General features: G+C 41.8%; 1 protein-coding gene across 2 annotated transcripts in view; it reads right to left on the minus strand.

The window, feature by feature from the left end:
• MSH3 (mutS homolog 3) overlaps positions 1–17,930 on the minus strand; it is a 97,415-nt gene that overhangs the window by 53,921 nt on the left and 25,564 nt on the right. For both annotated transcript variants that reach the window (XM_050329714.1, XM_050329713.1), the window contains exons 9-10: positions 9,803–9,915; positions 6,704–6,818 (exon numbers count right to left, since the gene is read on the minus strand). In XM_050329714.1, coding sequence (XP_050185671.1) covers positions 6,704–6,818; positions 9,803–9,915 — 228 coding nt within the window. The remainder of the gene's footprint in view (positions 1–6,703; positions 6,819–9,802; positions 9,916–17,930) is intronic.

Consider the following 17,930-nt stretch of genomic DNA (forward strand, 5'->3'; position numbering starts at 1 on the left):
CCTGTTATCTAATCCTTTGACACTAAATGGCTAATTTATTCAGTCTGCAACTAAGCAGAGACAGGACTAATAATCAATACTTCAGGAGTGGAACAGACTTTTAACACAACTCATCATCAAAAAAGCATATCAAAACACATATTCTTTTTTTATTACTACTGCAAATTTAAACATGCTACCAGTGCAATTATTTAGGAAAATAAATATACACTACATTTAAATTGTTTGATTTTGGTTTTGATGTGAAATAACCATGACCAAAATTACTTGACTTTTTGATACTCCTTAACAGAACTGGATGAGAACAACCCAAAGGCTGGGTTGCTTTAGAGTCAACACCAAAAAAACCAATTGCGTTAGATGTGTAATCTTATTAGATATGAAAATTATTTCAGTCTCAGACACACACACGTGGTACTTTGAACCATGAAGTGCAAGATCCTCACTAAATGCTTCTGACAAACCAAGTCATGATTGTCTGGGTTAATCATACTGCTGACTGCCCTTTGCACAGAATCTAGGACACTCTTGTCTTAGATTAAGCAGAACAATTTGCTCGACAGGATTTAAAACTCTTTTCTTGACCTTTCACAGAATTTTTTTCAGTGTATTCAATTTTAAACCCTCTAGAGAAGCATGTGAATGCTCAAACTTTTCTGTTAGGCACACACAGCTGCTATATTAAAAACAAAAACAATACCAAAACTTCGAGAAACATGAAACGTTCAGAGACTAATGTTATATATTTATGTTGTATGCAGGTGTTTGGGCCTGCTGTCAAATTTCTTCCTAAATAATGGGTCAAATGTGATGTATTTTTCACAGAATTGAAAAAAAAAGCAGATTCAACTGAGGGCCCTCAAGAAGTTTAATGGTCTTTTGGAAGTACAGCTGACTCAGAACTGTACCCATAGTTATAGTTATTCTGCTTTGTGTGCTATTCCAGCAACCAACAAAACTGACCAGGAAAACAAAACACTGGAGGCAATACTTTCCAAAGTACACAAACTTGTAAGCAATAAAACACCACTTCCTTTTATTATCTTTAGTCACAATTGCTGATGCTGGCAAAAATTAATTAGGAATGGTTTCTGCTTGGTTCCCCATGCCTACAGCCAACAACAAATCCTACCTGCTCTTCTGAAAGTACCTCTTCTGCTCCCAGGACTACCTAAACAACAGTTTTCCCATTTGCCACAACTCGAGTCTGTGATCTCTTATACCCAGCTGGGTGAGAATCAAGCCTTTCCACGTCTTCTCAAAAGTGAAAAGGATGCTTTTGGGTGGATTTACTGGTTCTGTTGCTTTCCCACTTCTTCTGGCTTTAGAGCACTTAACACACACCACACTGCTCCCAGCAAGGTTGCTCAGGAGTATTTGAAGACAACTCACTCTGTTCCACTGCACAGTGTATTTACTATTCATTCAGAATCAGACAAGCAAAAGTTGTTTTCACAGCATAAATTATGTGTGTCTTATATTATCCAGGTGTTTTCTTTATCTGAGTTACTTCACCCTGCTATTAATCATGGCAATTGAGAGTTTGGAGTATACGAATAATAGTCAGGATCAAGTGCAGTATATGCCCAACCAACAATTCCAGATGTCACAGCTCAGAACATGTTTTGCTTCCACCCACTCATCTTCCTTCAGCTTGGGATCAGAACTTGGTAAAATGTGAAAAAAAACAGACTCTTTGTAGGGAATTTAGAGATCAAATGGCATAAGAATAGGCTGTAAACAACTATTAAGTCAGTGCTGGTTTTGCAGCAAAGGTCTCAACACAATCCTTGTGTGAAATGCTAACGCACTGCTATCAGCCACCTCTTGAACCATTAGAAATGACCCTTCAACGACCACTTGGACTGGATCACAACGACATAACTCTTTCTGTAGGTGACAGTGTGACCTGAGTTTCAAAGAACAGACCTGCAACGGTCTCAAGCACTTCAAGAGCACAAAACACAAGTGATGGAAACAGATGGCAACTGAGGAGCACGGCATTGTAGGATCATGTCATTTCTGGGCTTGGAAAAAGGAAAAGAGGAAACAAACACAAACTTCCAGGAAAGTTTAGGAACCTTATGGGGAATACTCATGACAAGGAGCTTCCTACCATAAAATGACTTTTCAGAGCAGAACCACACAAGAAAATGAGTATGAAAGGGTTGCTGTGACTGCTTTAGGACAGTAAACTACATCCTCAGGCTTCAATTCTTATGTGTTACTGCTGAAACTGGATCATCTTGGTCATTCTGGCCCTACTTACTGGGGGCTTATAAAAAAAAGAGTGACTGACTTTTACAGGGGCAGTTAGTGACAGGGTAAGGGGAAACAGCTTTAAACTAAAAAAGGAGACATTTAGTTTTAGGAATAAATTCTTCCCTGTGAGGGTGGTAAGGCCCTGGCACAGTTGCCCAGGGATGCTGTGGCTGTCCCATCCCTGGAAATGTCCAAGGCCAGGTTGGATGGGGCTTGGAGCAACCTGGGATAGTGAAAGGAATCCCTGCCTATGGCAGGGGGTGGAACTGGATGGGCTTTAAGGTCCCTTCCAACCCAAACCATTCTGCGATTTTGCCTGCAGAGAAGCTTGCAGTGAACAGTCTTTTTAATGCTTTCTTCATTATTCTCTGCACAGAAGATATTATATGTAATTTCACACTCAGTAACCCAGCCTAAGTGAATGCATGGTATTCAGATCAGTAGTTTTCAACTACTTTAATTCTGGAAATCTGTAAAATTTCTAAGTGAATATGCAAGGTACTGTACTGAAAGCAGATCCTCTTTGCTCAATTACCTTTTACAGAGCTTTAGAGTCCATGTCTTCAAGATCTCTGAGGGTGAATAAACCACAGAATAAACCAATACAGACAAGAGTTGCAGGAACCCCTAAAAGCTTTAAGAAGTAAAAACAAGTCTCTCTACTTTGTAGAAGCATAGTTTTTGTTAGGTATTAACGACATTACCACAGTCTAAGTAGCAAAGGACATCAAGTCTAGACTATGTCTTGTGTTTAATTAACCAGGTTTGAAAACATTAATGAATAGTGCCGCAAGGCTAGTTTTGGCACTATTCTGTGTTGTGTACCATTCCCTGCATTTCTTTAAGTTCACTGTTCAAAGTCTACAAACTCTCTCTTCCACTTCCAATATGCTGGAAAACATATAGGTAAAATCAAAATACACTGAGACACATCTTCCCAGCAACTGCTGTGCAAATGATGATTTTTCAAGCAAAACTGGGTACTCAAATGTATTTGAAAACCTGTCCTAGATGTGCACCAACTTCCTGACAAAAGCCTTTAATCAAGGTCTCTCATTATGCAAAGGTATTAGAGCACATTGACTAAAAACACCTTGTATCATTCATTATTAAATCTATTTTTACTTACTGTTAGAACTCTAACACAGTCCAGTCATACCCTGAGGTCCTGCTGTGACAGAAATCTTTATTTCTTTTTAGTATTTTCCCTTACTTAGGATCTTAAAAGCAGATTTAAAAGCTTCATCTACATATTAGAACAAAACTTGTTTTCCCCCCATCACTGAGGTTTCGTTGTCCCTTACATGATGTTTCATAACTCTTACTACTAAATAGAGATGGAATTCTTTTCAGTTGTGAGAAAGAGTGTTTATCCAAAGAAGGTACAGAGGTGTAATGAATTTTTCTGTCATTCTTCCTGAAACAGGAAGGGTTAATCGAAACACTTTTACTGTAAACCCACAAGAGCCCCCCTTACCCCCTGTATTTCGTTTACTGTAAGTTGTACTTTTACAAGAAGGCTATGTTCTGTATTAAGAGCATTAGACCTTAAAGGAACCACAACAAACACTAGACAAAGAACTCAACACACATAAATCTCATCCAGAGGAGCCAAGGTAGACATTTGAATAGGTAAAGTAGGCCTAGAGCCAAAGGTCTCTTCAAGCCTGGACGATCAGGACACGAGAACAATGGATAGAACAAAAGGTCACGGATGTCACCCGAGGAAGATGAGTAAAATGCAGACCCTAGGATGAAGGCAAGACTGGAACTACCCTAATTTATTCCTCAAAATAGAGACCACGCCTCAATCTCCACCTCGACTCCACCTGCTATGAATATTGTAATCTAATGATGCAATAATACGAATATGCATATGATTATGTTGTAATCACAATTAGAAACTGTATAAATTGCTTGTTTTTACTGAACCACTTCGGAGCTTTTTGTCCAGCCTGAGCTGCAAGCTACCCTGACGTCGTTAATCATTCAATAAATACCTGCTGTTTATGGGCTCAAAATTCTGCCTTTAAGCAGTTTTTTTATCTGCCTTTTTTTGGGGCACCATTCCTATCAAATAGGTCTTCATCCAGATCTATGTCACTTACTGTAAAAAACCAAAAACTATCTCACAACTCCAACTTCATGCTCACTGACCTGAATTCTTCTAGGAATTTTAAGTTGCTTGATAGTGCAGTGGAAGTATTTCTTCTCTGTTTCCTAATTCAGAAGATTCATGAGCCTGACATGCTTTGCTTAGAAGTCTTTCACTTTTCAGTTTTTGGATAGTATTTCACTGGCATTAGGAAAAATATTGGAATTTGCCTCAGCATTTGTCTCACTATGTTGATACCTGTGACATGCTAAAAAACAGCAAGTAGAACTCAGTATCAGGTAGTCAAAGCATAAAGGCTTTAGGAATAAACACAGAGGATTCCAAGCTCCCAACCACAGATTTCTCAAACAGTGTATTTTATTTCTTCACAGAGCATCACCAGGATATTGAGTAGTTCTTTGCCTTTTCACTCAGATGCTCATACATTCACAAAAAATCCATTAGAACAACCTTCAGCAGGCAAATGTCAATGCCAAGAATTAGTGCTTTTCCTTCCCAACTGATAATTGTACTTGATTTTAGGATGCAGCTGTTACAAATGTGACTGATTGCTGCTACATAAGCCTTCACACAATGAGGTTTCTCCTCTAGTACTGAATACTTCTACATAAAAGGTGGATTTTGCATTTCCTCCAGCTGAAAGAACATTCACCTCACATGTGATTGCACAAAGGGCACTGTGACAGCAGTGACCTGCAAGTGTAACAATGAAATGGCATTTCCTTGGATTCCACTTTCTTCTTTGGAAACTCTACGAAAAGATTTCTTAACCCATGCAAGTATATTAAAAAATAAATAAAAAAACAAAGCCCCCACCAAAACAAACAAAATCCCACAAAAACAAACAAACAAAAACCCAACAACAACAACAACAACAACAACAAAACACAAAAAACCCCACAAACAAACAAACAAACAACAACCAAAACCCCACACAGGATAAAAAAAAGTCAACCAAAGAGGATAAGCAGGAGCACCACAGATCAGCTCCTTGATGGATGATGCAGTGAAGATGCCACAGGAATTCTTTCCTCATTAGCTCTATAAGCCCATCGAACTTTTTGTTAACATTTAAATAGTACTTGGAGTGGATAAGAGCAACTTAAGGAAGAAAATCCACCCCAAAATCCAGAACACCCATATACATATAATTTCCAAACATTTTAGCAGAAACATGCAAAAGTGTTTAAAGCTGGCATCTGCAGTTGATTTTTTAAATGCAGCTGCATTGTAACAAAACTAGCAATGTAGGGAGCCCTTCAAAATCAGACTCAGACAACATGTGAATGACCCACAAATGACATATTTCTAAGTTTCCAATCTGCAGCCAGACTGACTTCACTAAATCCTGCCTACTTATGGAACAGAGGAATACTGGGACAACCAGGAGAATACTTTGCACAGGATCCATGACAGCTAAAGTTATTTTATTTAATAAGCCCCAATGGTATTTTCAAAGCTCAGTCACGTAGGATACCAGTGTTTTATGCCTGTGCAAGGTACAATAGCAGTGTTTTATACTCAGTGCAACACAGGAAAGGAGAAGCTTGAGCAAGGATGTCTTTCTGTTTTCATTTGCTTCCACCTGTATAATCCTGTCACAAATTTTGAGTGCTCATTTAAGCATATCTAATAAACCAAAGGATTGGGATTGCCTAAGGGAAGACAAGGTATACCCATGTCTGTGTGGTTTTGTAGTAACTTTGCACAAATGGTGACAGTCCAGGGATTTTCCAGAAACCTAGGATATGCTGAATGCATGTTTTCTTTATAATTGATAACTAGATTTGCCAACTCAAAGAGGCCTGCTGAGTACTGCCTAAACTTAACAACACACTAGCATTTGTACCTGCTTCCAGAACTACAGAAAGAAAAAATTATTTACACACTGCTGGCAAAATAAAACATCTGCAAAGCAAAGTTACAGCACTAATTTTTTTTAAAGCTGCCCAAAAAAGCCCTACATTTGGTTTACTGAGGTGAGATATGATAGCTGATATAAACAAACTTTAAAATTTCCTCCCTAGTATTTACCAGTTTTTGCACCTTGTTTGTTTTCAGTAACACTTGGCAGCACTACATATTAATTCACATTACTGACAGTCATATCTACACAAACACTTCATGAAGATTTTCATGAAACACCACTTAAAGAAATCACTTGATTCTTTCAAGTTCTGATTAGGAGACCAAAAGTAAGGTATAATTTTTACAAAGACTATGTTTATCACTCTAGTAGGTGTGTTCATTACAGTCAGGGAAGCTGCCTGCTAACACTTATAGGAAGTGGTGATTCAAATTGGAAGTTTATGTAAGGCAACTTACCTTGGATCGTAAAGCATCCTTTCCAAATTAAATTCTTTAAGATATGTAATTACTGCTGCCAGAGAGCAAATAATAGGCTTATCCAAGCTTAGTATTACAGATAGTTTCTGGGAACCTAAAAAAAAAATTTTTCTTGTTACATTTTTATTTTCCTGTTAACTCATTGTCTACTACTAATGTATTGTAGAAAAAGCACAATCTGTTTTTCAATTTATTATAATAGAAATCTGCAATGCATGTACAGTGTTTTATGAGATCTACAAATCAACATAAAGCAAGGCTCCGGAATAACACTTACTGTTCCAAAGAATGTAGAACATTGCAGTAGTGTAAACACATTACGAAACAGAAAACATTTGACTCCGTGGGTTTTTCTTCATAAAAAATGACAAACTGTTGGCATAACAAACATCTAAATATACAAACTAAGAATGGAATTCTGACACTTTTGTGAGAGAGCCATTCATATTGGATAGCATTTTGCACAGTGCCCTACTACAGTATTCCAGCTGCAAAACCAGGAAAACTCACTTCATGATATCACAACATAATACAGTATTTTAAAAAACCCCTCATTTACTTAAGTTTTTTCAGAGATGTTTTGTAAAGCTGCTCTTCTGTTCTTAGAGAGTTCACACACACAAGAACTTTAGAACTCAGTGATAAGAATGTTCCCCCCATCTTCAAAAAGGGCAAGGAGAAGGACCTAGGAAACTCCCATCTGGTCAGCCTCAACCTCTATCCCTGGAAAGGCGGTGGAACAGGGTATTCTGAAGGTATCACCAAGCATATAGAAGAAGGTCATCAGGAGCACTCAGCATGGACCCACCAAGTGGAAATCCTGTTTGACTAATCTATGATGACATGGCAGGATGGGGCAATGAGGGGAGAGCAAAGAGTGTTGTCTGCCTTGACTTCAGCAAGGTTTTTGACACTGTCTCCCATAATCCCCTCGTAGGAAAGCTCAGGAAATGTGGGTTGGATGAACAGACAGTGAGGGGAATCAAGAACTGGCAGAGCTCAGAGGGTTGTGATCAGCTGAGCAGAATCCAGCTGGAGGCCTGTAGTCACTGGCAGCCAGGGATCAATGCTGGGTCCAGCCTGATCCAACTTGTTTATCAATGACCCAGATGAAGGGATGGAAAGGACCCTCAGGGAGTTTATCTGCTGGAGGGTAGGAAGGCTCTGCTGAGAGATCGGGATAGGCTGAATGAATGGGCCAAGAGCAACAGTGCGAGAGTCAACAAGATCAAATGCCAGGTGCTGCCCTTGTGACACAACAAATCCCATGGAACACTCCAGACTGGGGAAAGAAGGGCTGGAAAGCTGGATAAGGTCCTGGGAGTGACAGCAACTGAAAATGACCCCAGGTGCACCAAGGTGGGCAGGAAGGCCAGTGGCACCTGGTTTGTATCACAAATAGTGTGTCCAGTAGGCCCAGGGCAGTGCCTGTCCCTGTGCTGGGCATGGCTGAAGCCTCTCAACTCCTGTGTTTCAGTCTGGGCCCCTCAGTTCAAGAAGGACATTGAGGGACTGGAGCATGTCCAGGGAAGGGAATGGAGCTGGGGAAGGGTCTGGAGCACCAGGAGCAGCTGAGGGAGCTGGGAGGGGCTCAGCCTGGAGAAAAGGAGGCTCAGGGGGACCTTCTCGCTCTCTGCAACTCCCTGACAGGAGGGGGGAGCCAGAGTGGGGTCAGGTTCTGCTTCCAGGCAACAAAGGACAGGACAAATGGAAATGGCCTCAAGCTGTGCCAGGACACGGTCAGGTTGGACATCAGGAGGAATTTCTTGCTGGAAAGGCTCGTCAGGCATTGGAAGGGACTGCCCAGGGAGGTGGTGGAGTCCCAGTCCCTGGAGGTGTCCAAGGAACTACTGGACTTGGCACTCAGTGGTCTGTGCTGGGTGACAAGGTGCGGTTGGGCACAGGGTGGACTCAATGGGCTGGGAGGGCTTTTCCAACCTCAATGATCCTGTGATTTGCCAATGATTCAGAACTGGGGCAGTGGCTGATCACCTGAAGGCCGTGTTGTCATTCAGAGGGACCTGGACAGGCTGGAGAGTTGGGTGGAGAGAAACCTAATGAGGTGCAACAAGGGCAAGTGGAGGTCCTGTACCTGGGGAGGGATGACCCCAAGGACCAGCACAGGTTGGGGATGACCTGCTACAGAGCAGCTCTGTGGAGAAGGACCTGGGGGTCCTGGTGGGTGACAAGTTGGCCATGAGCTGGCAGTGCCCTTGGGGCCAAGAGGAACAATGGGATCCTGGGGTGCATCAGGAAGAGCGTGGCCAGCAGGTCAGGCATGGGATCCTGCCCCTCCGCTCAGCCCTGCTAGGGCCACATCAGAATAGTTTGTCCAGTTCTGGGCTCCTCAGGACAAGAAAGACCAGGAGATACTGGAGAGGGTCCAGTAGAGGCCACAGAAATGATGAGGGGTCTGAAGCATCTCCCTAATGAGCAGAGATTGCAGGAGCTAAGTCTGGAGAAGACTGAGAAGGGATTCCATCAATCCACACAAATATCCCCAAGGAGTGTCAGAGGATGGTCCCAGATTGTTCAGTGCTGCCCAGTGACAGGACAAGGACCAAAGGCCATAAACTCAAACACAACAAGTTGCCCCCCAACATGAGGCGGAACTTCTTTCCATGGAGGTGGCAGAGCCTGGAACAGCTGCCCAGGGAGGGTGTGGAGTCTCCCTGTCTGGAGACATCCCAAACCCACCTGGACTTTCCCTGTGCCACCTGCTCCAGGGGACCCTGCCTGGGCAGGGGATTGGGTTGGGTGGTCTCCGAAGGTCCCTTCAACCCCAAATATCCTGGGATTCTGTGAACTTGAACAAACATTTCAGATGTTGAGTAATTCCCCCCAGTTGCTATATATCTGTGAATTTAAATCTGTCTAAACACACATCTTCAAGCTATGAAAAATCGCATTGCTCGCCCTATATTCATTTCTATTTAGATAGTTCACTTTCAAGGTTCACATCTTCCAAGCTCAAAAACATATCCCACTGCGCAGAATATTAAGCAAAAGTGGCTGAAAGCCAGCGTGGATATAATGGTCAACAGGATGTGCACTTCAAAGCCATGTGGAATGACATACCTGTGGTACCAGGCACTTCTTTTGCATAGAAGTCAGTAATCAGCTGGAAAGCATGGCTGTATTCAAAATTGAGGTTTTGCATCCTTTCTATCCTAATTCTGTCATCCTGTAACCTGCAAAAAAAATCATGTTACTTTCAGTTTGTTATGCTCCCTTCACCAAGAACACTGAAAGTTACAATGGTGCGCTTTCCTTTGTCTTTCCTTTATTAAGAATTGAATGGGTAAAGAATGAAGAGATGAGCTATTTAAGTGGGTTGAGAATATTTCTAAGGGTGTTTTTTTAAAATGATCCTTCTAACCATTGTAAAAGTGTAAACAATAATTAAAAACAAAACAGCAACAGTGAACAAGCCCAAAAGAGACTGCAAGAGGTTGTTTAGTATACCTGCAAGGCAGATACAAACATGATTTCACCAATCATAACAAGCATTTGCCTTACCTGTTTTTAAAGACTTATGTTGATCAAACAGTTAAGCAATTCTTCTATGCTACCATATTTAATTATCCTTTACATTTAAAGATTTTGTTCCATGTGGTAGAACTCGTCACGTGAATTTACTTGCATTTTTCCTGTATGCAGCTTAAATGAAGTGTTCTGTCCTTTACTTCCTAACTATTTCAAGACCTTTCCTTACGCTGAAGGACTTGATTTCTCTCAGTCCTTTAGCACTCCAGGCAGTCAATGATGATATTACTGGCAACCTAGTCCTGCCAACATGTCAGCAGTTCCTCCCAGTTTAACGCTGCCAGCAAACTCTACAGGATGCAACTTTTCTACATTGGCTGCTCTTCCTAACTGCTCAGTGAAATTAAGTTCAGATGCTGCATTATCAATTCAATTTTTACAGCTGTTAATACAAAATTAAACAGATACAGTGATTAACAAGAAACAAAAAAAGAGGGCACACAGTGTCCCTGCCACCTGTGAGCACAATTACACAGCTACAGAAGGAGAAGGAGCAGCAGCCAGTAGAAAGCTGCCAGTAAAAGACATACATAAAACCTACTTAGCCACAGAGTATCCACTCTCAAACCACCGCGGGACGTCAATTAACCAAGTACTTCGAGCATTGGAATCATGCCAATGAGAAGGATTGTGTAGGTATTATAGGATGGAAGTTAATCAATACCCTTTTTGCACGGCTTTCTGACCTCACAGGAACAAACAAGCAGACAGATTCTCTGTATTACATTCTGCATATTCCCACCTGAAAGGATTAATACATCTCTGAGGCTCGACTGATAAATAGAAGAGTTAATTTCCACCACACATGTCAACCTAAGTGAGTCTTAGAGGTCTGACTTCTCTCAGTGCATCCCAGATGATCCTTCCAGTGCCTTGGTTTTAACTGACTGATCCAATTAAGTTTTCAGTCTTTATACCCTCTGGGATTCCCCTCTTCCCAGCCTTTCTCAGAAGGAGCAAACATTTTAAATCAAGTGAAAAGACAATTGGCCCGTGTTCCTCAACCTCCAGTAACAATCAGCTGGTTTCTTGCTTGTGTTTCTTCACTTGCTTCAACCTCCACTAATAATCTGCTCTAACATATTCCTGCCTTTTGCTAAATTAGTATGTGTCCTCACTACAGCCACTCAAAAAAACACCACTTCAGCACTAAACTATTTACAATGTGCTGTATGGTACCTGGAGGTGAGCACAAACCTTTGGATCAGCCCTAAAAGACAGCAGGGCTTTTCTGTGGAACATGTCTGAGTTGGGACTTGGAGAAGTCTTTCTAAAAGAGGATTTTTTCATTTCTACCTCTTTATGTTTTAATAACACTGACTTCAGAAAAGCAAGGCTTAATAAGGTCTGCAGAACTCATTTTTAAAACCAAAGTCAAACAGAGGAGGATCTGGGGGAGTATCTCACGGGATAGTTCATGCCACACCTGTCTGTTCATAAAGTAATGTTTAAAAATCAGTTGGTGTAATTTCTTTAATTCCTTTGTGTGTTTTTTTCATTTCATAATCATATTTATCCAACTCCTTAGCATAAACTTTGGAAAATGATAGTTACAACAATAAAACAATATAACTTGTGTGACCTCTTATAGCAGTATTTATATTTGCCAGCTATATCAATGGGAAATAGTTGAAGTTAGAATTGAACAACTCAATGATCTGCAAAAAATTCACATATTTTGATATTTATATTCTATATATGTCAACATCAAATAAATAGGACACTTCTTCTATCTGAAAGTTTGCATCTGATATTCTAAATAAGTTAAAAAATAGGAATTTATAGATCCAACCTATGGAAAAATCTGAATTTTTATCAAGATGTATGAAAATAAAATTTTCTGCAGAAGGATTTCATGCCTGTCCTTTGTGTCGCCAGATGATCACCCGAAGGCCATTTTCCTGATTATAGCCAGGATGAGATGTTGATGCTTATCTCTCCAGCTACCAATGCCTATTTAAATCAGAAGTCAATTTGCCATCAACTTTTGTAAACATCATTCCTGTCAGAACATCTACAATGAACTGCAGCTCAACTCATATTTTACTGATATCCTTTCCAGCACTCTGAGAACAAGCAAACCTCACAATCCCATGACACCAATAGGGTTGCTCAGGGAGGAAACTCAGTTTCTCAAAGCTTTTCTACTTCCTTTGCCCAGTTTCTCCTGCAACCACCCTTATCTGAATACTGAGAGAACAGAGAGGTTTCAGGGTTTCCAGCTGTCAGCTGATGGTACAAATGAACCCACAGAGCTCCTCATTAAAATTGGACTTGATGTAGAACTGTCTCTCCTCACAAGGTGAGTTATGGAAGTTGCTCCAAAGGACTATTAACAGACACAGTTAAGAGCATGAAATCAGTGTGTTCATAAACAGATGCAAAAAGATCCTAAAATACACACATTTACACATTTTTGTGTACATAATGTAATATGTACATTCTAACCTATGTTGTTCTATGATTCTGTTATCAGAGGGACTAATTTATCTGTCACCCTGCTGGGAAAGTGAAAAAGGACCAACATTGCTGGGTTTAATCCCTCCATTTATCTGACAACTTGATGTATCCAGTTAAACACTCATTGCTTACCAAGTGCTGCAGGAAAGATATTTAAAAAGAGATCACTCAATTTGGGGGAGGGAAGAGGAATCTCTTAAGAAAAGCATTTATAAGAAATGCTAGAAGCTAAAAGAAAACAACATAAATAAAAATAATTTACAGAAACTGACTCCAGATATTTAAAAAATAATACAATCTTTTATTAAGAATGAGCTTGCATTAAGCACAAGAGCTAACTGCAGCGTTCTAAATAAAACAGGAGTCACTTCAATAGTGCTCTACAATTCACAATTAAACAGGCATAAAGCTCAGGAAGTCTTCCTAAGGAGTGCAAATAAATCCAGAATTCTACCTTTCAGCTACTGTTCTGCTGTGCTCATTCTGCTTTAGGGCTACTCAAACGCAGGGGCACAGGCATCAAAACATTACTATACAGCCCTGTATCATATAAGGATACAAGGACATGATGCAGAATTTGTGAAGCTCTCTGCTGCTAAAATTTAGTGTGGCATTTTTACTTCTGATGCTAAGCACAGACCTGTGAAGGGCAAATTATTTATTTAGTTTTTCCTATACAATATATTCCAATTGCTCCTTTCTCTGCTGGGACGACCCGTCTGTCACTACAGGGGAAAAAAAGCCTGCACTGCCCAGCAGGGCAAGGCAACCCAAATGCATTAATCGTTTCAGAAATACAAGCACATCGTGTCATTTTCCCTTATTAAGGTGCTTAGCAGAAACTTCATTTCCTTTACTTGTCATCATTATGTTACCTTTGCTTCTAGCTCAGGTTTGAATTTGTCAGTGGGAACTGGACAACAATCATCCTTCCTTTTTTGGGACATCTTGGCATGAAACTCCAGTAGCTTCTCTGGCACAGCCTCAATGACATTTCCAAGCAGTTGCTGTTTTGGCACTAAACACATACATTTTTATAAGCACAGCTTTTGTCTCCTGTCAGAGTAAAGTACTTTCCCACATTTGCTTCAGGCAACCTTCAGATACCAGAGATGGAGACACTTGTTGCAAGAAAACAGCAGCACAGTCACCCCCTCTGAGTATCTGATACAAATCTCTGCTGTCCACAAAAACCAAACAGCAATTACCACATAGATGTTATCAATATATCACATACAACACATTACCCAACAGGACCTACAGCTTTTCACATGTCCCATCCCAAAACCATTTTTTGGGGTCAGAGTTGCTTCCAGGCTTTTCAGCAACACTGACACACTCTAATATATATACACACATACATATATGTTACACACAAACATATACACACAAGACAAAAAACTTGCTTTCCTTTTTCTATCCAAACTTCAAACATTTTTCAATATCCTCATTTTCTCAGGAAGAACTGCAACTGAGAAGAACTCCAACCATATCAACAAGCCTAGGGTCTGGATTCAGGGAATTTGAAGAAAACATTCCTGTAGCTTTAGGAACTCCTGTGCAAGAGCTGCCTAGGAAATGGAGCAGAGGCTGTCAGAAAAGCAAAGGGCAGAGGGTTGTGTAGGCACTGTGTGACACTGCATCCCTTCTGTGAGGACAGAATTAGGTAGTACAGGACAAAACACAGACAGTTGTGCTGCAGCAGCTTCTGCATCCATAAATAGACACAAATCTTAAGGTTCCTTCCATCTGCCTGTCCAAAGAAAAGGATGAGACGAACTGCACTCATGTCTTGGAAAACCTAGTAGAAAAGACCAAGAACTGCTAGGAAAATATTTCTAAGCACACAGAAAAAAGCAAGGTCTCATAACTGATCTACAGAAGCTTGATTTACACAAAAGTGCTCATTTCAGAATGGGTACAAAACCAGCTGGAGCACAATACTCAGAATGGTACCAGGGGTGCACTGCCAAAATGAAAGTATGCGGTTTGCAAAGCTCCACAAAGCTCAACTGTGCCTGGGACACTCAGTTCTTCAGTGACCACTCGGGCACTGCAAGCGGGCACAACTCCAGTCCATTTGCACAGGGTATGAAACTGAAGTGGCTGCAAAGAACTATAGAAAACCAGAACTGAGCTCAAAACGGAGTAGAGAAATTACTTAAAAGTTACATGTTTTGTCTGTCATACGTGGCTGTGAACAAACAATACGTGGGATAAATTAATCTCTAACCTCTAACACAGTAGCTCTTTCCAACAGACATCTCTTCTTACATAGTTTCAAGCAAATTAAACAAGGAAAAAAACACCATCACCACAGATGAAAAAACCCCACAATTCTCAACAAACAAAAAAACAATCCTCAGCAAACAAGAAAAAAACCCAAGAAAAACCAAACAAAAAACAACCAAACAAAAAAACACCCAAAATACAATAACACCCTGCCTAGTATTGCCATCCTGCATAAACACCAATGAAACAATGCTCCCCCAGTTACACTCCACCATGGAAAATAACTCTTTCTTAATCAAAGTGTGAGTGAGGAGAGAGTGAGGACACAGATCCAGTCATTTGCTCATTGATAGCCTGGGATTACTCTTGTGGGTAAATGCAAGTATTTCCAAAATCCCAAACAGTTACAAAGATGAAAAATGTACAGGTGACAGAAACAAATGAAACTCCAAATTTATGCTGCAAATCCTAAAATCAGATGTGGAACAACCCATCTCCCTTTCTCTGCATTGAGCTGACAGGCTATAAAACATATAAGCACCAAATTGTGCATTTAGGATCACTTTCCAATTCTAAACTACCCTCTCCCCCTTTTTTCCCTCAAGATTGGATCATTTCATACCACTGTGTTGCCCAAACTTTTGCTAACTACTAATTAAAATGTTAATTATCTGTGTTCTTTCCTACCAGACATGGTAATTTTCTGTATTTTCTTCTAACATAGGGTCTTAAACTTCATACAGCAATGTACAGCTGGACAAGTATTTTTTATAAAAAGGGGATAAATACTCATTTATCTCAATACTAGCTCTTACTACTGTGTCTGGTCTTGATTACTTTGTAGCTGCAGCTCTGTGCATGTCTACAGCAATGCACCTACTGACTGTCAAGGTTCCACTCTTATTCCCACTCCTTCTGCTGCTTATTCCCACTGCTTCCTCTGCAATGCCTGCAGAGCTTTTCTGACCCTACGCTAAGCAACTGGAGCATTCTAAGACAGAAAAAATTCATGGTGGGAAGGAAAAAATAAAATTTTTTGCTGACTTAACTTTGAATCATAGAATCAACCAGGTTGGAAAAGACCTCTGAGATCATCAAGTCCAACCCTTGACCCAACACTGCCATGGCTACTAGACCATAGCACTGAGTGCCACATCCAGTCTCATTTTAAAAATCTCCAGGAACGGAGAAGCCACCACCTCCCTGGGTAGTCCATTCCAATGTCTGATTAGCCTCTCTGTAAAAAATTTCCTCCTAATATCCAACCTAAACCTCCCCTAGCACAGCTTAAGATGGAGCCCTCTTGTCCAAGTGCTGACTGCCTGGGAGAAGAGACCAACCCCTGCCTGGCTACAACCTCCTTTCAGGGAGTTGTAGAGTGTGATGAGGTCTCCCCTGAGCCTCCTCTTCTCCAGGCTAAACAACCCCAGCTCCCTTAGCCTCTCCTCATAGGACTTGTGCTCAAGTCCCTTCACCAGCCTCGTTGCTCTTCTCTGGACCTGCTCCAGCACCTCAATATCCTTCCTGAACTGAGGGGCCCAGAGCTGAACACAATACTCAAGGTGCGGCCTCACCAATGCAGAGTACAGGGGAAGGATCACTTCCCTGCTCCTGCTGACCACACCGTTCTTGATCCAGGCCAGGATGCCATTGGCCTTCTTGGCCACCTGGGCACACTGCTGGCTCATGTTCAGCCTCCTGTCAGTCCAAACTCCCAGGTCCCTTTCTGCCTGGCTGCTCTCCAGCCACTCTGTGCCCAGCCTGTAGCGCTGCAGGGGTTGTTGTGGCCAAAGTGCAGGACCTGCTACTTGGCCTTGTTGAACCTCATCCCGCTGGAATCAGCCCAACCCTCCAGCCTATCCAGGTCCCTCTGCAGAGCCCTCCTGCCTTCCAGTTGATCAACATTCCCTCCCAGCTTGGTATCATCTGCAAATTTGCTAATGATGGACTCAATCCCCTCATCTATGCCATTGATAAAGATGTTAAGCAGGACTGCACCCAGCACTGATCCCTGGGGGACACCACTCTCTGGGCCCGGCCCTCCAGCCAGTTCTTAACCCAGCACAGAGTGCCCTGTCCAAGCCAAGGGCTGCAGCTTTTCCAGGAGTGTGCTGTGGGAGATGGTGTCAAAGGCTTTGCTGAAGTCCAGACAGACACATCCACAGCCTTCCCCTCATCCACCAGGTGTGTCACCTGATCATAAAAGGAGATCAGGTTGGTCAGACAGGACCTACTGGTTAAATGGCTCATGAACAATCAAGTGAGAAGACAGTGATGGTGACAGGACCAGAGAAGTCACTAAGGGGAAATGTGGGAAACTGCCACCAGAAAGTTGCCGGAGCATAGACTCTTGTCTCAGGCTTCTATCACAGTCCTCTCCCAACGTTCCACACAGCCAGAAGCTTTATTTCACTATTTGCAGCTGTTCAGCAGTAAAACTCACCTCTCAGAGACTCTCAGTGCCTGACTCTTCTGCCCCCTCCCCCTCCAAGTTTTCCTATTTTCCTTGCTTAACAACAGGGCTTGGACTTTCAGCGAAAATGAGGGAGCAGAGCAGAACCACAATCCCATAGGAACCACTGGCAGAGCTCCAGGGGTCAGGCTGTGCAGTCCCCGAGGCAGGGCCAGCACCAGAGGGATGATTCCACTAAACTGCACAAGTGCCTGTCACTGGTGTAACAAAGGCTGACAGAAGTGGGAAGCAGGTTTAAGAGCAACTCCAGGGCCAAGCCAAAGTAAATTTTGAAACTATGAGCTTTGAATTTTGGCTGTGGGATGAAGCAGCCACAGCTGCAGGAGCTGCACCCTGAACTCCCAGAGCACAGCACAGGACAATAGCACAGTTCTCTGCTCACACAGCCAGAGACACAAAACACAGCTGTTCCTCATGGAACCAGGGCGAGGAGCTGAGCCAGACCTTCCCAGGACAAGACATGCACGTAGGGAACTGCTGCTCTCTATAAAGTAC

This window comes from Myiozetetes cayanensis, unplaced genomic scaffold (assembly GCF_022539395.1).
Source record: "Myiozetetes cayanensis isolate MyiCay16 unplaced genomic scaffold, myiCay2020 scf4, whole genome shotgun sequence".
Lineage (NCBI taxonomy): Eukaryota > Metazoa > Chordata > Aves > Passeriformes > Tyrannidae > Myiozetetes > Myiozetetes cayanensis.